Raw genomic sequence first — 23,562 nt, forward strand, 5'->3', positions numbered from 1 at the left:
GGAAAATGGCCCCAGCCATGCTCATTCAAAGTTGACACGAATAATCCTTTGCTATCCATCCCGAGAAAGTCCTTTATCTTGCAGTTAAAAAGTTACGGAGATCCGGTTGCTCCGGCAGACTCTCCCTGGGCCGCTCTCAGCCCTTCAAGGGCCCGGAGAGCGCCGCGTTCACCGCCTGCTCGGGCTCGGAGCGGGGCCTCCCCCCACTCGGAGCTGAATCCGGAGCGCCTTCTCGACCGGCGCCTCCCTCGGCCGAAGTCCACGGCCCGTTGGCTGAGCCTCCGGCCGGAAGTGCGTACTGGGCGGCGGCCTCGCTGGAGCCGCTCCTCCCCGAGCTCCGCTGGGAACAGAGGACGCGCCGCCGCCGCCGCCCCGCTGCCGCCGCCGGAATGAAGCCGAGCCGCGCTGCTGCGCTCGCCGCAGGTGGAGGGGGACCCGGGGGACGCCTGGCTCGCCAACACGCGGGCGGCCCGAGGGCGCCGGGAGGGCTGCTGGGCGGGGGCGCGGCGAGGGGCTGTTCGCGCCCCCCCTTTCGCGTCGCCGCCGCCGCGTCATTCGGGGGCCGCGCAAGTCCCCACATTCCCCGGGGCGGCCGGCGATGCTTCGTGTAATTTGCTCGAGCAGCCGCATCGCGCGGACCAGGCTGGTTAGTCCGGGCTCCACACCCTGCCCGGGCTCCTCTGGGTCCGCCTTGGTTTGGGCTCCCGAACGGGGCTGCTCTCCTTTGCCTGGGAAACCCTCCGCGCCCCGGGATGCAGTTGGTAGCGCGGAGGCCCCCAACCCTCCGCCGGCTGGCAGGGAACCATCCCCTCTCCGCCCTCCGGTCCGCACAGCCGGAGAGGTTGGGGACCCCCGCCGTGGAGGCCCGGGGCCCAGGGCGGTTCTTCCCCTTCCGCAGGACTCATTTGCTCTCTTTTTCCTCTGGTTCTGCAGAAGCCGAGACGCCGGCGCCTCCCGTGCCCCCGCAGAGGCCGAGGAAGGCCAAGGGAGCCCAGGCCCCGGTCCCGGCTTCCCCCAGCTGGGCCAGGCGCCTCCTGGGCCTTGAGTGGGCAGACCTGGCCAGCTGGCCCCGGATGGTCTGCTTGCTCAACAGGCCAGCTGATCCCGCGGCGCTGGGGGTCTTCCGCTTCCTCTTTGGTGAGTTCGGCTCTGTTCAGAACCCTGCCTGGCCCAGAGAATCCAGCGGCAGAAGGGCTGCCCTGACCCTTTGGACCCTGCGGGGCCTGGTCAGGCAGCAGTAGGCCTGGGTGGCTGCAGGGCCAGTGGCCTTCAGGAGTGGCTCGGGGCCAGCGGGTTCCAGGGAGGTCAGCCACCCTCTGCTCCTGTCCTGGCACCCCTGACTTCAGTTCATTTACCTCCAGCTTCAGCCCTAAGCATGAGATGACTTTTAGCTGCTCTTTAATCCCACTGTGGTTACAATGTTTATTTGCAATGCATGCTTACAATACAACAGTTGTTACGTATAATTTATTAAAATGTTAGATAAATTCTCTAGAAGAAGGTTCAAGGTGTTGTTTACCAAGTCTTCAAGTGGGATAAACTTGGGAAGTTTAGCCAAGGCTTTGGATCAAAGTGAGCTTGAATATTGTTTGGACCCTGAGGTGTGCGCATGCACACAACAGAACTGTGCACTTGAAAGGGAATTATCTAAATTATTTTTGTACAATTCTTTTTCCTTTTAAAAACTTTTTGTCCATTTTAACATCAAATTCTCCCTCAAAACCAAATAATTTTAAATGATTTTAAAATATTGATTGCATTTACCAATTATCAGAGGCCACTGAGTTTATATTTCAATTTGTAAGCGTGTCTGTGTAGAACCAGTTGGGTGAAGGGGCTGGACTAGAACCTAGGAGACTGTGACTTCTGCTTCCGCCTTAGGCCCAGAGCCAGTCATTTCTCTTGGCCTTAGGAAGAAGAAAACGGTAAGAGGCAGTTGCCAGGAGTAAAAAATGACTATTACACTTTCTGGATTTTAAGAAATACACATTATATAGATTGGCAATTTACTTGTATTGTAGCACACAAATCTATACTTGATTTGGGGAAAACTGCCCAAAAATTTCTTTCCAAAAAAGTCATGTCAGAAATCAGAGGAAACATTGTATCTAAAAAATTGAAATTCTTAGTGACAAATGAGAGGTTTTGTGCTATTTTCTATGGAAGGGATGTTAACATAATGTTCACTCAGCCTACCAAGAGTTTGGTTTTGATTTCATAATGTGAGGATCCAGCCATTTTTGGAAAGGGCACCATCCCCATATGCTAGATCAGTGGTTCTCAACCTTTTTAATGCCGTGACCTCCAACTGGTCGTAAGTCGAGGACTACTCAACCGGTCATAAGTCGAGGACTACTCAACTGGTGCAGCACCGTTTGCGGAATGGGACTTTTGGCGGGCTCAGCAGGGCAGAGACAGCCTGGACAATTCCTATTGGCTTTTGAAAGCCAATAGAATAAAAGGGAGTAGCACAGCTAAGAAAAAGGGGGAAAAATGGCGGACTGTGTTGTTTGGTGACCCCCGTGAAATGGTCGTTCGACCCCAAATGGGGTCCCGACCCACAGGTGGAGAACCACTATGCTAGATCCTGGGAATAGCGGATGTAGCTGGATTTGTCAGGTCGTTAATGCCGGGGGGGGGGGGGAGAATGTAACCATCTGGCTTGAAGGAGGCAACAGTGCACACCCTGCACAAGAGGTCTTCTACATCCAGTTTTATTCTGTATGGCTAACTTCCTTACATCCTCCCTTTTTGAAGAAATTTCTGGAGAGATAGTGAGGCTTCAGCTCTACAGGAAATGGATTTTCTGAATTCTTTCCAATAGATTTCTGTCCTGAGCCTGGCACAGAAACAGCATTGGCCATTCTTGGTGGATGACTATCATCAGCACCTAGAGTATATCTTCCCCAGTCCTATTATACCTTCTACCAGCATCCAGTATCCTCCATCATGCTGTCCTTCTGGCCTGCTTGGGAAGGTTGGAGATGTTCTGCAATGCTTCTGCTTCTTTCTGAGCAGGTGGCTTCAGCCAAATTATGCAGTCCTGGCTGTGGTTGCTCCAGTGTGGACTACCCAAAAGTTTCAGTCCTGTGCTATTTAATATGTATGCGAATCTGCTTTGGGATGGTTTGAGCTTCACATCTACGGTCTTACCCTGGTGTTTGGAAGCTGAAAGCTAAGACTAAATCTCAGCCTTGCTGCTTGCAAATGATCAATTTAGCTTGATACTGGGCTCTAGATTAGCACTGAGTAGGGTCATGGCTCTCCCTATTAAAGCAGATCTGTGACATGGGGGGTTCTAGATCATAGCTCCTGCTCAAACATAAAGTGGCCTGGTGATTTTGAATAAGAAAATATGTAAAACCAGATGGGTGGTGTTATTTGACTTCTGGGAATTGAACAAAATGAGAGCTGGGTGGTAAGTAAATTGGTTGCCAGTTGACCTTATGATGGGAAAGATTGACATAATTACCATAAGTCCTTCAGCATTGGTGAAAATCACGTGGACAATGTGTGCGCAGTCCATCTCAAGCCTCTGTGCATGGCTGCACTGGGCAGAGGTTAGACTACAGAATTTCTAAGGTCGCTTCCATTTCTTCTATTACTTGATTCCAGTTGATTGACAGTGATCATGCAGAGTCACTTAGGAGCTCTTCTCCAGAACTCTTCCAGCCACTCAAGGATTACAGCTTGGGCCAGTATCATCCCAGTCCCTGTTTAGTGAATTCCTGGCTCAGTGCGGAAGATACAGAGAGCCTGGCCTGCTACTGTTGCTGACTCCCATTTTTCTGCTCCTGTTTCAGGTCTGCTGATGGCCTTGGACATTCCCCAAGAGCGAGGTTTGAGCTATCTGGATCACAAATACCTGGATGGGCTGCAGGTTTGTCGCTTCCCCCTCTTCAACTTCCTGGAGCCACTTCCCCTGGACTGGATGTATCTTGTCTACACAGTGATGCTGTTGGGTGAGGACCCATAACCCAATGGGGTTGTGCACAGGGATTGGGGGTAACGTGGGTGTGCTAACTGAGCCCCCTTTCTCTGGCTTCCTGACTTTTGTGTTGTTTTCCCTCCTGGGCCTTGTTGCAATATATGTTGCTGCCCAGAGTCAGAGAGCAACATTGCAACCCAGCCCTCTCAGCCATCCCGCTGTGTGATCCCCCGGAGTTGGAAGTGAAAAGCCAGGCCTGGGAAAATGGCAGGCAGTGCAACAAACATGAGACGTTGAACCCCAGAGTTTCTCACGAGGTGGAGCTGGGGAAGAGGGGAAACAAGGGGATTGCTTGGGATGAAGGGAACTGGAGTTTTATAAGGGCAGTGGTTCCCAACCTTTTCTATATCCCGCACCCCTAGAACGCTTCTGATATATTCTCGCATCTCTTACAGAAGTTCAAAATAACGGCAATGAGTTATGCATATACACTATAATTTTGAAAACCCAAGTTTTCGCACCCCTGGAATATTGTCTCGCCCCCCCCCCAGTTGGGAATCCCTGTATAAGGGAAAAAGAAGGTAATTAGAGAACCCTAGAAAATTTAGACAGCTCTGGCGGTTGAACATTTACTGGTTCCCGTGTAGTCTGAAGCCCACCAGCAATCAAGAGTAGCCCCATAGAAAGACAGCTTGTTCCAGAGTGGCCCCATGAAAGGACAGCCAAGGCCAGAAGAGCAGCAGAAATTCCAACTTGCCAGAGGGAGAAGACAACTGCAGTAAATAAAATCTTGTCTGCTGCCAGCCATAAGAGAGTAGCAGCCAAACATAAATAAAACCCTTGATTAACTCAAGGAGTGGTTTGAGCGGAGGGCTTACAGCAGCGGTTCTCAACCTATGGGTCACGACCCCATTTGGGGTCGATCGACCATTTCTCGGGGGTCGCCAAACAAGGCGATCCGCCATTTTTCCCCCTCGGGGGGCGGCGCCGTGCATGCGCACCGTGCATGGGGGCGGCGCCGTGCATGCGCACCGTGCATGGGGGCGGCGCCGTGCATGCGCACCGTGCATGGGGGGCGCCGCCGTGCACGGGGTGGTGCCGCGCATGTGCGCCGCGCATGGGGGCGCCGCCACGCACGTGCGCCGCACATGGGGCGCCTCCGCGCAGGGGGGGCGCACGCCGCACAGGGGCGCCACCGCGCAGGGGCGCCGCCTGCAGGGGGGCGCCGCCACGCATGCGGGGCACATTTGTGTGACGGGGGTCGCCGTCACACAAACGTTGAGAAGCACTGGCTTACAGGCTGGATTAGACATTGCCTCGGCTTGGAATACAAGTGCGGCAGTAAATTAACATTGTTCTTTTACTGTATACCAAACTCTTGTACAAAAGCTATAAAGAGGTGGGGAGATGAAGCTTGTTTTTCCTCTATTAGCTGAATGCTGCATAAATAATCTTGCACTACTGAAAACAAAGCCAAGATTTGTTTCCAGTTTGTGTTAAAGATAAAGCGGAAAAAAGTATTCACAAGAAAGTGCTGGAACTTGTCTGGTTGATCCTGAGCACCCGAGGGCCTTGGGATCACAGCTCTCACCTCCCTCGCCTCTTTCCTTAGGTGCTGTGGGCATCATGCTGGGCTGCTTTTACCGACTCAGTTGCCTCCTCTTCCTGCTGCCCTACTGGTATATCTTCTTCCTGGACAAAACCACTTGGAACAACCACTCCTACTTGTATGGCCTCCTGGGGTTCCAGCTGCTCTTCATGAATGCAGATCGCTATTGGTAAGCTTCGTTGCTCTTGGTGGGCTTTGGCAAAGCACATCTTGCCTTTTTTCCCCTTCAGATCAAGGCTTTGATAAGCAAACGTGTTTCCTGTCATTCCAGTTGCATAATTTAAATTTGACATTTGCCCCAGCTTGGAATCCGCCAGTTCCCAGTGGGGAGTCACATGATGCAGCAGAAAAAAACCTGCATTCCAGCCACAGAAGTTGTCATGGTAGTGAAGAAACGACTGCTACAAAATAGCACTTCAGGTGACAGAACAAACCTCAGCCCAGACCACGTATGTGCCATGCTGGACTTTCTACTTTATCACTGCCTATTTTAAATACAATGAAGGTTTCTACAAACAAAAATATGCCTGCACCATGGGTTCATCTGTGTCCCCCCCCACTGTGGCCAATCTCTAACATGGAACATAGAAGCCAAAGCCCTAAACTCCTTCACCTTTCACTGGTACAGGTATGTGGACGATACTTGGATCAAGATTAAAACACAGGAAGTGAAAGCCTTCACTAAACACATCAACTCTGTGAACAAATACATTAAGTATTTGTTCACAGAGTTGATGTGCTCCGCCCACTGGAGCACAAAATGTAAATACTGGGCTGAAGGTTTGCCTAGCAGCGAAGAAGGAAAAGAAAAAGAACTAAAACACATCAAAGAAGTCTATGGCTATCCCAAATGGGCCTTCATCAAATCCAGAAAAAGACCCAGCAGGAGCTCCTCCATAACAGACAAAGAAGAGAACAACACATGAAGCAATGTTGTTATTCCATACATTGCAGGAGTATCTGAAAAGCTCAGGAGGATTTTCAACCAACTCAACATACGTGCACACTTTAGCCCCAAGAATACATTAAGGCAGAAGCTTGTCCACCCCAAGGATAAAACACCCAGACACAAACTGAGCAATGTAATATATGCAGTACAGTGCAGTGAGACGTGCAGATCCATACATTGGAGAAATAGAACAACCACTTCACAAATGCATGGCACAACATAGAACAAACCTATCAGGACAAGATTTAGCAGTCCATCTGCATTTAAAAAAGACCACTATTTTGAAGATAGCAAAGTCCACATTCTGGACAGAGAGGGCCACCGGTTTGAAAGGGGTCAAAGAGACCATCTATGTCAACATTGAACAGCCCTCTCTCAACATAGGGGGAGGGATACACCACCACCAGAGTTCTGAAGGAGCTGGCAGATGTTATCTCAGAACCATTGCATCATATCTTTCAAAAGCACCGAGGAAGTACCTGAGGATTGGAAAAGGACTGATGTGGTTCCCATCTTCAAGAAAGGAAAAAAAAAACAGACCCAGGAAACTACAGACCAATCAGTCTAATATCAATACCTGGGAAGATCCTGGAAAAGATAATCAAATAACAGATCTACAAACAACTAGAAGCAAACAGAGTTATAACCGGTAGCCAGCATGAATTTGTTAAAAACAGATCATGCCAAACCAATCTTATTGCATTCTTTGATAAAGTGAGTAAATTCGTAGATCAGCGAAATGATGTGGACATAGTATATTTAGATTTCAGTAAGGCATTTGACAAAGTAGACCACAACCTGTTGCTTAGTAAACTAGAAAAAGGTGGGATAGACAACACCACCATCAGATGGAACTGCAGCTGGCTGACAAACCATACTCAGTGAGTAGTCCTCAATGGTACTACATCCACATGGAGAGAAGTAAGCAATGGGGTACCACAAGGCTCTGCTTAGGCCCAGTACTCTTCAATATCTTTATCAATGACTTAGATAAGGGAAAAGAAGGGGAACTCGTCAAATTTGCAGATGATACTAAACTGGCAGGAATAGCCAACACCCCAGAAGACAAGCTCAGGATCCAAAAAGATCTTGACAAACTTGAACAATGGGCCCTGTCCAACAAATTGAGTTTTAATGTGGAGAAAAGCAAAGTTTTACATTTAGACAGGAAAAATCAAAGGTTAAGTACAGATTAACCTAACCCTAACCCTGGCTCAAAAACAGCAACTGTAAGAGGGACCTTGTAGTCCTAGTGGACGATCACTTTACTGTGAGCCAGCAGTGTGCAGCAGCAGTAAAAAAGCTAATACAGTCCTTGGTTGTATAAACAGATGCATAGAATCAAGATCACTTGAAGTATTAGTACTGCTTTATAAAATCCTAGTAAGACCACACCTGGAATACTACAACCAATTTTGGTCACCATACTTCAAAAAAGAAGTTGAGACCTTGGAAAAAGTTCAGAGAAGAACAACTAAAATGATCAAAAGCCTGGAGACTAAAACATATGAAGAACGGCTGCAGGACTTGGGTTTGGCTAGTCTAAGGAAAAGAAGAGATAGGGGTGACATAATAGCAGTATTCCAGTATTTGAGAGGCGGCCACAAAGAAGAGGGGGTCAAATTATTCTCCAAAGCCCCAGAGGGCAAGACAAGAAACAATGGTTGGAAACTGATCAAAGAGAGAAGCAACCTGGAATTGAGGAGAAACTTCCTAACAATGAGGACAATTAACCAGTGGAACAACTTGTCTTCCGAAATCATGGGTGCGTTCACAGTTTTTGGTGTTTTGTTGAGCTGGAAATGAAGCTCAAGTAACTCCAAGGGCAGTCTGCATGAAATCCTAAAATTCTGTAGGTGACCATCTTCAAACCATAGAGAAAGCTAGTTTCAGATGGTTATCATCTGGAAGACGGAGGAAATTAATGCTATTGTTTCCTAATTTTGACATGAAAACCAATGCTTACTTTCAATAAAACAAAAGTGTTAGTATATGTTGTGCTTCAGTGAGATGAATGTAGAAGAGCAGGCAGAGCTAGTGTTGAACCTTATTTGACCAGATTCTTGTGTGTAGGCATATATTATTCAGATCTTCTATTCTTCAACCTTATGAATGGTTCTGATTCTTTGTGCCTGACAGTTATTCTGGGCTGTTTAGAATCAGCATTATCGAGGCAATGTTCAAGAGTCAAGATGTTCTTGAGGTAATTCACCCAAAGGTTTTTCCAGGGATCACTGAAGCTTTGGTTGGTTTTCAAGACTGCCTCCAGTCCCTACTCTTGCTAATGAGCTTCCTTTCCTCAGGTCTGTTGACGGTCTCTGGCATCCACGGAAGAGAAATGCTCATGTCCCTTTGTGGAACTATACCATTCTTCGCACGCAGGTATTCTCCGGAGTGGTGCCATCTTCAATCTTGGTTTTCTCTAGGAGCAAATGGCCTGCTTCAGGGCTAATGAATAGCTCCCAGCTAGTGTTGCTTGGTCTGCATTGCATGCTGGCACCAGAGTTTCAGGAGGCCATATGGAAATGGGGAAGCCACCAGCTCTAATGTATTGTGGGTCCCACTAGACCCAGAGAAAGCCTGGAGGATGGTAAGGAGGCAGGCCTATCTTCCTGCGATTCTGGGTTCTTAGACTTGTGAGAGGCCCTGTCAGAGTTGCCATTCAGTTGTAATATTTAAGATGACAGAATAGGTAAATTATAACATATATTGGGAGCTACTATTTAATTGTAGGTAAGTGTAGATAGATATAGCATGAAATGAAATTTACCATTTTTCTCATTTTTGCCCCATCTCTGTTCTGCTTCCCCATGCTTTTCAGTGTGACATTCCAAACTCCTGTAGTTAGTTTGAATGGTGAAATTGACCATGGAAATTTTGGCAGGAAGCTGTAACTTGGAAGCTTGTTTGGAAGTGGCAGCTTTGTCTGCTGCTTCCTGTGAGACGCCTGCTGCTGCTTGGGGAATTTTGCTGACTAGTTTGCCTTGGAGTCCCATGCTGTTGCCTCCTTTGTTCCTGAACAGATCTTCATCGTTTATTTCATTGCGGGCATCAAGAAGCTGGATGCTGACTGGGTGGAGGGCTACTCTATGGGCTCCCTGGGGAGGCATTGGCTCTTCAGCCCGTTCAGGTGAGTGTTGGAAATCAGGCTGCAGCAGGTGGGTGGGAGAATTGGGCTCCCTCCTCTTCCCCCATCCTGGGCATTGCAACTTTGGATGAAGCCATCTGCCTGCTCCCTCAGGTTGTTGCTTTCAGAGGAACTGACCAGCTTATTAGTGGTGCACGGTGGAGGGCTTGTGTTGGATCTTACTGCTGGCTTTCTGCTGTTCCTGGATGCTACCCGCCCCGCTGCCCTTTTCTTCGTCTCCTACTTCCATTGCATGAACTCCCAACTTTTCAGTATTGGTAAGTTCTGCAGTATCCAACTGTTCCTTTAAGAAGCCACAGGAGAACTTATAAAAGTAGGATGTTGAGTGATAAGCATTATGTTAAAAAGGGTTAAGACTGGATTTTAGTTCGAATCTGTTTTTGTGAGGAGTGGTTAATACCTGTAAAAACTGCTCATCTGGAATGAATAATGGTGCCTTCTACAAGATTAACAATCCTTTGTTAAAGGTGGATTATTTTATATAGTATTGTTTGTTGGTACAGATTTAGTGTATGTTTGAAGGAAAACCAATACCACTTTTTGTAGCAGTAATGCTTTGGGTTAAAACTTAGAAGACTCCGGTTCAGTTCAGCCTACAATTGTGGGTGTCTTTGAGGCAGTCACTCTCGGCCCAGCCTGTCTCACAGAGATGGTCTTTTGGGGATAAAGTGTAGGGAGATGCCCACCAAGATGCCTTCAGCTCCTGGAGAAAAGGAAGGCAATGGATTTAACAAAAGTTTTAAATAAATCTCAGCCTGGGTTGTTCACATGACCAAAAAAAGTTCCAACAGATTTCAACAAGAGTCTCTCCTGAGCACATCTGAAGATGCTGGGTGTCCAGGCAGATATTTATGTATGCAAAGCAGATGATCGGTCTTTTGAGTGAACAGCCTACATCTGTCCTTCCATCATACTCCCAACTTTTCATCCCAAAGGCATGTTTTCTTACACCATGCTGGCCACCAGCCCACTCTTCTGCTATCCAGACTGGCCACGTCGACTGATTGCCAGGTTCCCTGTCTGCTTCCAAAAGTTTCTGCCACTTACCAAGCCTCCGCAGCGGAGTCTGGAGTGTGTTTATCTGGAAATGGAGCAGCAAAGGCCAAGGGGAGCAGCTAGAAAATTGGGTCTGCAGCAGAAGCTGGGTGCCATTTTTACTATCCTGTATATCATGGAGCAGTTCTTCCTACCTTACTCACACTTTATTACCAAGGTGAGAAAGAACCTAAGTATTTTTTAAAATATAAGTTGTTTTTGAACTAAAAGGTTTAGACTGGATAGTATTTGATTAATGACATTTTCCATAGTTCAGGTCCTGACAAAGTGGAGCTCACCAAGGGACAGAAAAGATGGAGCCCCTCAAAGAGGGTCTCCTCTGTTGCCTCCTCATAGCAGCATCCCAGCCACAGAAGAGAAAGGGAGGGTCCTGAGCTTGAACGTGGGTGGGAAGCCCCTAGTTACACTTGAATCAAAGCTGCATAGTTGTGTTCCGGTTCCATGGAGTTTTAGTAGCCCAAATAGCCCCAAGGAGTGAGAGGAGTTAGGGGAACTTGGGGACTGTCCACGGGATGAGAAGTGCTCCTTATTCTGGGAATAGTCAACTCTGACCCTAATAATTCTCCCTACAGGGCTACAACAACTGGACAAATGGGCTCTACGGCTACTCATGGGACATGATGGTCCATTCACGCTCCCACCAACATGTGAAGATTACTTACCGTGACAGTCACACTGGGGAGATTGGCTATCTGAACCCTGGGGTCAGTCTCTTTTTCCTTTCAATGTGCATTAAAATGATACAACCTGGAGTAACAATGGCTTGTTCAAACAAGGGTGTGAACATTTCTTTTGTGCTGTACAGCAGTTTACCACACATCAGGTTGCCTGCTGCATGTGTGTTTGTAAAAAAGCCATGTGTCACGAGTGAGATGGAGTCTATACAACTTTCTGTGCAGAAGCAATAAATGTGCATGATTGTGTTTGGAGAGACAATTTCTTTAGTGGTCTTCAAGAGGAAAACCTTCCCATTGGTGCCTGCAGAGATTATGATTTTTTGATACAATTTTATGTAATCACAAATGTTTTTGAAGAACTACGTTCTCGGATTAGGACATCCCAAGGCTGTCCTTCCAAAACAATGTATATCATGGATCCAAGAATTTGAAAATTTTAACAACCTTGTTAAGGTTTTCTTTCCCTTGTTTCCACTGGTACTAATCCTTCTTTGTTCCCTTTGTTTAATGGGCCCCTAACTAGTCTTTTCCAGATTATTTAGCTCCTTCACATAATAATATAATCTAATGGGTATTGTTCTCCTAAAGGATTAATTGTAGGAGCAAGTATTGAAGCTCAGTGAGGAACCAGCTCCCGCTTTCTCCCTTGTGGTTGTTACCAGAAGGGCAGCTTTACAGTATTTCCAATTTGCTCTCTGGCCTGCTGCTGCTAGTGGATAAGTCTGAAATAAAACCAGTTGCCCAGAATATTTTTCATATGTGAGAAGACCAGCTTTGTTTGAATCTGTGAAAGTGGAAAAGTTTTCTCTGCAAGTTTTGTCTCTGGGCTCCAGAACGCTTTAGTGGCCATTGTCTATGGCAGTGATCCCCAACCTTTCTGGCTTTGTGGACCGGTGGGGGGAAAGACCAAATGATTCCATGTGAATGGCAGACATGTGCATGCACACAGCTCCATTTGTGCTTACACAAATAATGCTTCACATGCATGCGCGAGTGGCCTCAGAAAGAGTTCTTTGTGGCCTATAAAGCATTTTCAATGATTGCAAAACATGGCAGTCCCACCTTCCCAGTCATGGGATCGTATTCAGGGTGCTTGGCCACCTGTTTTCACTTGCCCCTGGTTGCCAAGATACTATGACTGCCATGTGTAATCTTTTCTGCCTCCCCAGAAATTCAATAGGGACGCAGAGTGGAAGAGTTGCAAGCCTACTAAGAGGACTTCCTCTCATCTTTTGGGGCTTTCCACCTCAAACACAAGGTCCAAAAATGGTTTCCAAAGAGAAACAAAATTAATTGTGTTCTTTTCTTTAATCAAAGCAGGGCAGTCAGTTTAGCCATCTCTGCTAACTCCATCAACTTTTGCAGCCATTTGTCCATTGTGGGAATCAAAGTATCCTTCCATTTTTGTGCATATGCACCCCTCTTTCTATCTTGACCCCATTGGTACCTCCATACAGTATTCTCACAATGGTTTCCTGATTTGTATACAGTGACTGCACCAACTTCCCCAGATTTTTTGGCACCCCCAGATCTTCTGGGGCTCTCCACAGCTTGACACAATTAACACAATTGAAGGCTTTCTTGCAGCCAATAAAGCAGATGTTCTTTTGATAATCTTGAGATTTTTCCATGATTCTGCATTGGTTGTAATATGGTCACTAGTGTCACAACCCTTTCTGAAGCCAGCTTGAACTTCTGGCAATTTCTTTTCGATGGTCAGTGCCAGATGTTGTATGATCTTAAGAAGAAACTTAGTAGCATGAGGGATGAGGGCAGTTGTGCATTAATTGGAGCAGTCCTTGGAGTTTCCATCCAATGGAATGGAATGAAATGAACACTGATGGTTTCCAATCCTGGGGCCATGTGTTTGTTTCCCAGTTTTTTTTGGCCCAAGGCTGTGATGGTTGTGGCTTAGCAATTTTGCAGTGATGATATCAACACCTGGGACCTTGTTCTTTGGCAGTTAGCTCATTGCCCACATGTTTCTTCCTAAAGGGTGGCTGGTTCTGTTTGTGTTCTCCTTTTCTCATCGCCCAGCCTCCTCAGGGTGTCTTTGTTGCTGCCATCCAGTTCTTCTCTACATTTCCTCTCCATCTGTTCTTGAAACTTTGTTTACCAGACAGTTCTTTCCCTTGCTAGTTTTTGATGATGCTTTTATGCTTTTGTCTTGGGCAAATGCATTCTTGGTGTGGCCCTTCAGGCAGGCCTCTTCTAGATGCTTCCAGCGCTGATCTTAGCAAACTGTTGGCAGATTCCTGAAATCTTGTGAAAATTTTTTCTAGTTGTTGCTTCTGATTTTATGGCTTTCCAAAAATAGAGATCATTCAGGCAGCTAACCGGTTACAACCAAGATTTTTTTCTTTTTGAACATCTCTTTCATGTACCCCTAAGTTAAAAGCAATGAAGTTTGGAAGGTGATGGGGAAAGAAAATCTGTTAAGAAGCCCATCCAGAGTCAAATTCAAGCTCATGTCAGTTGCACTTTGGCTATCACAGCAGCTACTCAGTATTCCCTGAACAGAACTTTCTAAATTATTGGAAGGCCCTTTAATTGTGCCAATTAAAAGATTTAGTGATGTCCACAGTAGCTGGGGATGAAGACATTTGCAAGACACTTGGAAGTTAAATTTCTGATATTTCTTGGAATTTGGATCCTTGATGACTATAACAGTATCAGTGGAGAGATCCAGAACAATATCTCTGCCAGTCAGATAGGATTATTTTAATGTATTGGGGCTGTGGAATGGAGTCTTTGGCAGAGCCTGGACTATCCCTTGTATGCTTAATCTGTACTTGCTCTTCCAGTTCTTTTAACATATTTTGAACCAACAAGAATATATTGCACTTCGGACCTGGAGCCACAAACAAGCTTCAGAGTACCAAAGTACATCTTTTCCTGGGCCTATACACTCACTGTGCAATTCCCCCTCCCCCCCAAAATACATGTTTATACTGAAGAGGATCTGAAAGCATTTAGCAAGATACAGTATGAGCCCACGAAAAGACACCACTCTTTTAAGGAAGCTCCCCAGAGTTGTAGTCTAAGCTCCCTCCCAATCTTTGAAGACCTTTTAAGTTTAGGATCTATTCTAAAGCATAGTGCACAGCTGCTTTAAGTCATATTGAAAAAAATACACTGGGTTTTTGAGACACTGCATTCTCATATTGAAGGAAGAGGAGGAGGACTTGGATATTCCAGAGAATAGCATCACTGGTTAATCTGTATATATTTATATCTAAATATAGACTGGATAAATAGATATGGCCTTATTACCCTCCCCACAATGTTCTACTGTGCAACCCATAATTGAGACTCTTGTTCCTTCTAGCTTTCTTGTGGAACAAAGCTCCATATCCTTAAAAAAGGCCATGCCTGTTTAGCAGTCAGGACAAAATATCCCAATGAAGTATGTTTATTGCCTGTGATAGCGACCTTGGGAGTTACCCTTCTGATTTGGACTTAGAAGTCTGATCCCCAGCCTCCACTGCAATGACCCGTCCAATGCTCTGCACCCCCTTTCTTTCCCCTCCCCTCTCTCGCCCTGCCTTCTGCCAACTGCACGCCTGTTTTCCAGCTGAGATCTGTATATATTGGAGCAGGTCTTCACGCAGAGCCGGCGCTGGAAGGACCATGCAGACATGCTGAAGCAGTATGCCACTTGCCTCAGTCACTTGTTGCATAATTACAATGTCTCGGAACCGGAGATCTACTTTGATGTTTGGGTTTCCATCAACGATCGTTTCCAGCAAAGGTTAGTGAGACAGCAGACGGGCATACGTATCTGCAAATTGTGCCAATTGTTAAAAAAAACCCATGTAATTTAGTTACAGAATCTTCAACAAATGATGCTTCTGAGCAAAGTGTTCTTTTGGGAATTTGTCATGCTGAAACATAAAAATTGTAAAATTGGGATTACTGAAAAAGTAGCCCTCATTTGGGGAGATTATGGGAAGAGGTTGGGATTGGCTAGAGAGGGGGACATTGCTTCCAGTCCTAGAAAGGAACAGAGGCCGAATCTTGGATAATGTTTAAAACATAAAGTTAGCACCATAGTATATAGTAGCATAATTTGTTTTTTGTATTTATCTAACGTTTTACCTGTCCCTATAGATGTTTTATTTTTTTTATATCTATATATCTATCTCTTAAAAATGTATTTTTGTTTTTTAATTTTGTGTAATTTTTGTTTTAATATTTTTTTGTTTTTTTAATAATTATCAGTTGTTTGTATCCCATCCTCTTTCTGGTGGCTTATGATCATATGAAAGTTTTGTTTGATATATTGGCATAATCCCTGGCTTCTATTCTATTCAGGAAAATGATGTATAGAAATATGATAACTTCATTGGCTTGGACAGGCAAAGAGGAGGATGGGCTGGTTCTTTCCACTGATCCATTGATCCCTGGGCCAGTTCTCCTGAATTTAATATTTTCTCATTCATGTTTTTCCCAGGCTCTTTGATCCAAACACTGATATTGTACAAGCCCACTGGTCCCCCTTCCAGAAGACTCCATGGCTGAAGCCTCTTCTAATTGATTTGTCACCCTGGAGGACCAAACTGATGGAGATTGAAAAGTCGCTGGACAACCAGACCGAGGTTGTCTTCATTGCTGATTTCCCAGGTACCAAGTTGCTCGTATGTTCTCTTAGAACCGGATCTTTGTTTTAAGCCAAGTCTATATGGTGGACGTTGCTTGAACATGAAAGTCTTCCTTCTAGGGCTAGGGTGACGACCCTGACTCTGGCTTCCTCACTGGGGAGGGTTCTCCCATACATCTGTATGTAGGTGAAGACATAAGCCAGGAAGAAACCCCCTAGGGGAACCAGCTTTGCCTCCTCCGGTGGGGCTCTCCCTCTAGGGACTAGTGGAGAGTTCCCCCCCCCCCAGCTGTTGGCCACTCTTCTGTCACTGTTTCTATAGAGCCAGTTGCCCCTGCCAGGGCTTCGCTCATCCCCAACTCGCTCCCACTGCACTTGGCTTCTTCCAGCTGTTCTCCTCCTCCTGCGCTGTCCAGACTTATTTAGGTCCTGAAAGGCTTCAACCAGGTATTGCACGACTTGCTTCAGGATCTGGTTAGTTGATTCCTGCTCTCCTTTGGATTAGTCCTCCTCATCAGAGAGCAGCTCCATCTCCTGTTTCCAGCCTTTCTTCCAGCTACCTCAGGTGAATGTTATTCACTAGGCTTTTCCCTCCCACTCTTCCCTCTTCCCTACCCCGACCGACCATCTCAGTTTCATGGAGCTTTCTGCTGTGACCATCTCTTCCATCCATCCGGTGGAGTTTTCTTCTGGATGGGTCACCATCCAGTCAGCTGCTACGTCTTCCGGTGCCAGGGTGACCACCCTGACTTTCTCCTCGTCCGTTGGAAATGTCCTCCCCTATATTTGCATGTAGGTGAAGACCTGGGCAAGGAAGAACCCCAATCTTTTGGGATTCCTGTCAAATTTCACCCCCAACGGTATCGGCTTCACCTCCACGGGCTGAGGCGGCCTCTCTCTGGGTCTTTGGGGAGGGCGCACTTACTGTAGGGCTGCTGCGGGGGGGGGGGGGAAGCCGCCGCTGCCACCTCGGGCACTACTGGTTCTTCATCATCAGCTATTTCTTTTGCTTCTTCCTCCGACCCCGGGTGCCACTTCAGCTGGGCTTTTCATCCCTCAAGGAACCCTCTCATGTATTCCACGGTTTGCTTTAGGACTGCCTCCACCAGCTCCAATTTGGGATCCACTTTCTTGGGGGGGAGGGGCTCTGGATTTTTCTTTTTAGCTTTTTTCTTTCCACCGCCTTGTGTGATGGCCACTTTCTGAGCCTTTCCTTCCCAGTCCTTTTTCTTTCCGACTCCGAGGGACCACCTGGTCCGATCTCCTTCTGCCGAGGGTCCAGCCTCTTCCAGGTCCCTGGAAGTACCTTCCTTGGGGTCTTCCAGAGCGTCAGCTTCACTCCAGGTCTCTATTTCAGCCTCTTCCATTTTGCTGGTAGGAAGGGACAGGTTGATTGCGACCCACCTCAGTAGGGCAACTGCCTCTCTGGGTTGGGCACTATGCAGACCTCGCTTTATGTAAGGACCTGCCTCAACTAGGTCTCCCAAGAAAGCAGAACTCTCGAAACAGACATTGTCTCAAAAGGAATTTTTATTAGGAGCTAGTGATAGCAAGGAATCAAAGCGAGGTCTGAGAGAAAAATCCCGCGCAAGCAGTATATCAAAAGCAATATTTGTTACTCCTCCCCCCCAGGTTTCCAGTGTCCATTTGAATCCCAGCCAATCCACAGGTGGCATATTGTTTTGGTCATTGGCTCCTTTGGCCTGCTCTTCAAGGTCTTTCTGGCTTTCAAACTGTCTTCCAGATAAGGGTGATATTATTCGGTTGCATTCCTTCCCCTGTGGGAAGGGCAAAGGGGCAAGGCAATGCAAAGCATCTCCAAAGCATCCCCCCTCCTAAGAGAATGGCAGGCTCCAAGAAATGGTTATAGAAGGATAGGAGGAAAAAGGAATACATTTCTTTGGGGATCTGATAGGAGTGCACATCTTCAAAAAGGCTGCGGCTAAAACAGAGCCTCTTTTTAGCTTAATAAAGGTAATAATCCCAGTAAATGATTAAGAAATGGAAGACATGATCTATTATCCACTTGGAAAAATAAATTCTCAATTGGCTGCTTTTTCAACAGCAAAGTGGTTGCAGCCCTGCCCCCTCCCCCAGCAGCTCCCCGGCTACTCCGAAGCTCAGCTCCTGGGGCTTCCTGCAGGCTGCTGCTGTTTGGAGTATCTTGTGGGGTGATTCTAGGACTCTCCCTAACCCAGGAGAGTCAAATAAACGAAAGGAAAGCCTGTTGCTTTGTAAGTAAATTGATGGTGTCTTATCCCTCCTCCTCTTTTGAGGATGGGCTGTTTAATTTTAACATAGATAGCCTCTTTCACGATACCACCTGTCTCCTGTTTACAACACTGTCCTTTCAGTTGTCCAAGAAGTTTCCATACCTGTTTGTACTCTGATTCAGGTGACCCCGAGGATACAGAGTGGCCTCAACAACTCTCAGAATGCAAATGACTGGATGAATGAAAAGTATATAAATTCTTCTATTCCCTACCAATCAATGAAAAGCAAAATGTTTTCAAAGAAAAAACCCAAGAAAGTCCAATTGCTTTTTGGATAAAGCACTTTTGGGTGCTCGGCCTGCCATTTCTCCCCGGTATTCCTTAAATGGGACCTCTTAACCTATTTGGCAGAAAGTCAGAAAGAACACTGACTCATAAAATTCCTGACTGTCATTGTCTACAAATAATGCTCCAAATATGGGCAGTAGGCCAGATGAGATTAGAGCAATATGATGTAATGGGTATAATGGAGACTTCCATAATTGGCATTCCCAAATGTTCAACTAAACATTTAATATTTAGAAAACAAATTTCAATACAGGTAGTCCTCTCTCGACTTACAACCTTTCATTTAATGACCGTTTGAAATAACGATAGTGACTTAGGACAGTCTTTCACCCCATGATCATGTGATCAAAATTCAGACACTTGACAATTGGCTCATGTTTATGATGGTTGAAACGTCCTGGGATCATGTGATCCCCTTTTGTGGCTTTCTGACAAGCAAAATCAATGGGGAGGCCAGATTCACTTGACAACTGTGTTATTACTTAACAACTGCAGTGATTCACTTAACAACTGTGACAAGAAAGGTCATAAAATGGGGCAAAACTCACTTTACAACTATCTCCCTTAGCAACTGAAATGTTGGGATCAGTTGTATTCATAAATTGAGGATTACCTGTATAAGAACACTGAACTACTGAAGAAGCGGTATGACCCCTCTTTCCTGGATGCCTTCAAGCCTTGTTCTCCTTCAGGATGTTTTAGTTGGATTCCTACCTAAGCTGCAGGTTGGCTCCATCTACTCTTTTGCCTCTCTGAATTGACTTTGGCTACTAAGGTGAAGCTCTTCCATCTTGAGGCCTGTATTTACCTCTTTGCTTCTTGATGCCAGTCAACCACAATGAAGATGGCTCTCTTGTCAGCTGGGGAGCTGCTGAGATGTGGGAAGAACTGTGGACCTGGGTGCTTCCGTGGACTTTGCTGTTCACGTTTGGTTGTCCATCTCCATGGCAGGGCTGCACCTGGAGAACTTTGTGAGCGAGGACCTTGGTAACACAAGTCTCCATTTGCTGAAAGGGGAAGTCACAGTGGAGATTGTCAGTTCACAGAAGAATTATACACTGCAAGAGGGAGACAAGATCCAGGTAAGGGCCAGGCTGAATGTTGTGTGGGGAGAACACTTTCCTGTGCAGTTGATGTGCTGATCCCCTCCCCAAAGAAGAGGGGAAATAGATAATATCACCTCCCCCACTCCCACAGAACAGGATCTCATAACACGATGAGAAACTACATCAGGAGAGGGCAGCCATAGGTGGGTGTGACCTACAAATCTGGCCTCAGGTTTCAGATGGAAGATTGGGATAACCAGTTAGAGGTTTCTCTTTGCCTCCTAAAGAAATATCTCGACAGTGCTGTGTTTCACTATTCACAATGACAATGCAGCGAGATTAAATGGTTTTGCTGGAAGAGAAGGAAGGGGGGGGCCTTCCCTGTCCTGCCCAGTGAAAGAGTCTGCCAAGGGTTGGAAGAAGCATGGCACCATAAGTCCGTGTGTGTGTGCATATGTGTGTGTATGGATCTACAGACACACACACATAGCTGTATGCCAATACATCTGCACAGCTAGCTATAGCCCCTGTGCAGTCCACCTGTTGCCAGTTGGAGTTGGGTTGCCCTGTGCGTCTTCAGGTGCCAGCTCCTCTCACAAGCTGGGCTATCTGGGAAGGCATATTACTTACCAACTTTAGGACCGGCCTAGATACTGAGGCTCCCCTGGCCCTTAGGAAGGGAGCCCTCTGCTGCTTAGGGGCTGTCCCCAGCTGCCTTTGGCTGCCCAGAGCCTTTGCCATTTTCTCTTCTTGGTCACAGCTGCCAGCCGGGGAGTACCACAAAGTCTTCACAGTCTCTCAGGAGCCCTCCTGCTACATGTATCTCTACGTCAACACAACCGAGGTGGCTCTTGAGCAGAACTTCACTCGACTTCAGGAGTTGCGGGAGAAAGTTCAGAACGGGACTGGTAAGCCTGCAAACAAGCCGGGTGTCCGGACAGGCCCTCTGCATATCAACCCTGGACTGTGACTTTTTTCTCTGTAGTAGCCTGGTCTTCAGAAGATGTTTCACCTTCTAAAACCTGTTTTTGTCCCTTCCCTCTTCGCAGAAACGGAGCCTCTCCCCCCAGAGTTGCAGCCTATCTTGGAAGATTCTCTGGAAAACGTGACAAAGGTAGATCCGGTGGTTCAGGCTTTCCTCCACCGCCAGCGGCGCTTGGAGGAGCTGCAAAGAAGACACAACGTCACCCTGGCCGAGCGGCTGCAGCATCTCATAAGCAAGAAGTACTTCATTTTCCGCAGGAGGTGAGAGAGGAACTTTTGGGTGGATGGGGTCCTTCTCTCTGTATTAAATAATTTTATTACAAGTTTTAGTTAAAATAGTAAAAGATAATACAAACTAAAAAAAATAAATATAAAACCAGAATAAAGGGTGCAAGAAAAGAGAAAATTAAAGAACAATAGATAATAAAATACTAAGAAAGTGACTTCCCACCCTCATCATGCCAAGTATAAACAATTTCATGATCTTTTCCTTTCCTGTAAATTAATAGATAAAAATCTCCCATAACCCCTAACTGTGGGCAAATCCAATAAATATCATCTTCTCCAGTCTGGGTATCAGCAAAAAAACCTAAAGCAGACTTTTGTGTGGGATGTGCATTTTTACAACTCTTGTGCTCTTCAAAAAAAAGCTCAGTTTGGATTGTGTTGTGTGCCTCCTTTTGCCCACAGCCTCCTGATGACCTGCATCTCCCTGCGGAACCTGGTGTGGGGCCGCCCCCCCCTCCCTCAGCTGGCCCAGGAGGTGGCCTATGCCAACATGCAAGAGGCCAGCCGGCAGGAGAGGGCTCCGCAGGGGCCAGAGCAGGGGCCAGAGCGCTTGGACCTCTGAAAGTCCTCACTGCCTCAACCACCGCCAGGAGCAGGAGGGATGTAGCCAGGCCTAAGAAGTCACCCTCTGTTGCTTAGCCAGAGCCCACTCCTCTTCCAGATGCCCCCTTTCTGCGACTAGGGGGCTGGGGTCTGAGCCAACGTGATCCTCTCCTGCCCTAGACAGAGGGTAGAACTTACCCTTGCAGAAAATGCTGCAGGCAGGAAGAGGGAGGGCAGACTTTGTGGGCTCAGCTGGCCAGCACAATTATAATCCCTCTTTGATGGAAGGAGATCAAAGATCCCACTTTTAAAACAGTTGTCTTTTCTTTGGTGGGTCTTATGATCCCACTGCGCAGCTGCGAGAAAGGATTTGGGCAGAGGGGCTGCTTTTAGGATACTGTGGCAGTTCCTTTATTAGGACTGATTTAATAAGCCAAGGGGGTTTCAGTTCTTTGCTGCCATGTGGCCAGCTAAGCAGCTTGTGGGTGGGAGAGAAAGGAATGTTTGAATCCAGCCAGGGACAAAAGAAAGCCGGTCTGGCTGGCCATTTCCTAATAGCTGCCTTGCTCCTCAGTGGATTTTAGAATTTCCTCTCTCGGCTTTCTGGCATTTCTGTTTGCCACGGATGCTGAGCCAAGGATCTCTTCTCCGGTCATGAGGCACCTCCCCCTCTCTCTTAGCCCCTATCCCGTAATACTCCGTACTTGCAACATAAACCCATAGGCATTCCCAGTTTCTTTAGAGTTTTACAAGGAAAAGGGCTGGCTACATTTCATGTGATTAAGACAAAATGAGTCTCATTTTTTAAATTAAAAATTATATTGTGCAAAAGTCTCTGTGTTTTTGATATCTAAACTGTGCAAGTCAATGTTTCTGTCATTAGCTGAGTCTTCAGGCTGTAAGAAATCATTGGCCACCAGCATCTGATGGTGCCATCTTTCCTTTGCCTTCTCTTCCTCCATTCATGTCTCCTGGCAACTTTGATTCTTCTTCATGGACAGAAATGTCTGTAGCAGGCCTTTAAGTAAGCTGCTCTTACCATATATACAGTGGATATAAGAAGTCTACGCAGCCCTGTTAAAATGCCAGTTTTTAATTGAATTGAATAGCTTATATGTTACATTAAACATGGGAAAATTCTGAAGTGATTTATCTTGGTCTGATTTTTTTTACATATCAAAAACCTGGCATTTTTATATCCACTATAGCAAATGGCAACCCTTATCCTATAAAGCTAGGAGACAGTGGTCAATTAGGAAATTATTACATTTAATAAAAGTCTAGCAGGTCTGGTAAAAAGCCTAGTATACTTACTTTAACTAAAAATTAAAATAAAACAAAAGCATCAAAATACACTCTTTTAAAAATAACATAAAACTGAAAGAGGAGGCACTTAGAAAGGCCCAGGTTACTGAGCCTTGACTCTACCCCATAGAGCTGAATGAAAATGATTTAATCTTCTGGAGAGATTGACAAAAACATTCAGGGAAGTTAAGGTGGCTAAAATGTGAGTCAGCAATGCGATGTACTTGCCACAGAGGCAAATGCTATCATCTAGGAATGCATGAATAGAGGCATAGAGTCCAGAGTATGGGCACCGTCATCCTTTGCTCTGCCCTAGTCAGCCCCCCCCCCCCCCCCCGGAGGCCATTGCCTGATTCTGGGCACCCCTGTTTAACAAGGACAGTGACGAGCGATTCTTCCCAGAAGCAGAGCCTGGCTTGACCTCCAGGTTGACCGTGGCCTAGGACCCTGAAGATGAACGGGTGTTTCCCTCTCTCCTCTCCCCCAGCACTTGTGTGTTTCACTCGCGTCTAAGGAGGAAACCTGAAATCAGCTGTGACACCTCTTGTGATTTCTTCAGTACCAGCACAAGAATTGGGAAGAAATTTGGTCCTAAAATAAAAACATCCAGTTGCCACGATTTCTGTAGCTGAATGGCCCTTCCCTTTCAATAAATCTAGTTAAAAAGATGGTGAGAAACCAACTGTTTAACTTTAACCAGCTGCTGAGGGCTTGGTGCTGGGTCTTTCTCCCCCCCCTTTTAAACCAACCTTTCAGTAAAGAATGTATTTATTTAGCATATGATGAGAACACGACAGAAGTAAGCACATACACACAATCCACATAATTATATACAAAATGTTTACCTGGGTATGGCAATGGCCGCCTA

General features: G+C 46.4%; 1 protein-coding gene and 1 long non-coding RNA gene across 3 annotated transcripts; one reads left to right on the forward strand and one right to left on the reverse strand.

Moving 5' to 3' along the window:
- Nucleotides 1–278: 278 nt before the first annotated feature.
- On the forward strand, nucleotides 279–22,533 carry LOC120320110 (vitamin K-dependent gamma-carboxylase-like). Of its 2 annotated transcripts, XM_039369564.1 has the most exons (15): nucleotides 279–423; nucleotides 934–1,137; nucleotides 3,804–3,962; nucleotides 5,541–5,706; nucleotides 8,790–8,868; nucleotides 9,510–9,616; nucleotides 9,728–9,891; nucleotides 10,570–10,847; nucleotides 11,263–11,394; nucleotides 14,967–15,118; nucleotides 15,821–15,990; nucleotides 19,480–19,610; nucleotides 20,335–20,482; nucleotides 20,624–20,819; nucleotides 21,249–22,533. In XM_039369564.1, the coding sequence occupies exons 1-15, from the start codon at nucleotides 390–392 to the stop codon at nucleotides 21,406–21,408; spliced, it is 2,280 nt and encodes a 759-aa protein (XP_039225498.1). In that variant the 5' UTR covers nucleotides 279–389; the 3' UTR covers nucleotides 21,409–22,533. The 2 variants fall into 2 exon arrangements, with proteins under 2 accessions (XP_039225498.1, XP_039225499.1); XM_039369565.1 differs by lacking the exons at nucleotides 279–423; nucleotides 934–1,137 and adding an exon at nucleotides 2,831–2,977.
- LOC120320112 lies at nucleotides 18,723–20,344 on the reverse strand. Its single transcript, XR_005559907.1, has 2 exons — nucleotides 20,205–20,344; nucleotides 18,723–19,535 (listed from the first exon to the last, which is right to left on the reverse strand). It is a non-coding gene; the product is annotated as an uncharacterized LOC120320112 (long non-coding RNA).
- Nucleotides 22,534–23,562: the final 1,029 nt, after the last annotated feature.

Source organism: Crotalus tigris, unplaced genomic scaffold (genome assembly GCF_016545835.1).
Source record: "Crotalus tigris isolate CLP2741 ecotype Arizona unplaced genomic scaffold, ASM1654583v1 scf7180000021166.54979, whole genome shotgun sequence".
In the NCBI taxonomy this organism is placed as follows: Eukaryota; Metazoa; Chordata; class Lepidosauria; order Squamata; family Viperidae; genus Crotalus; species Crotalus tigris.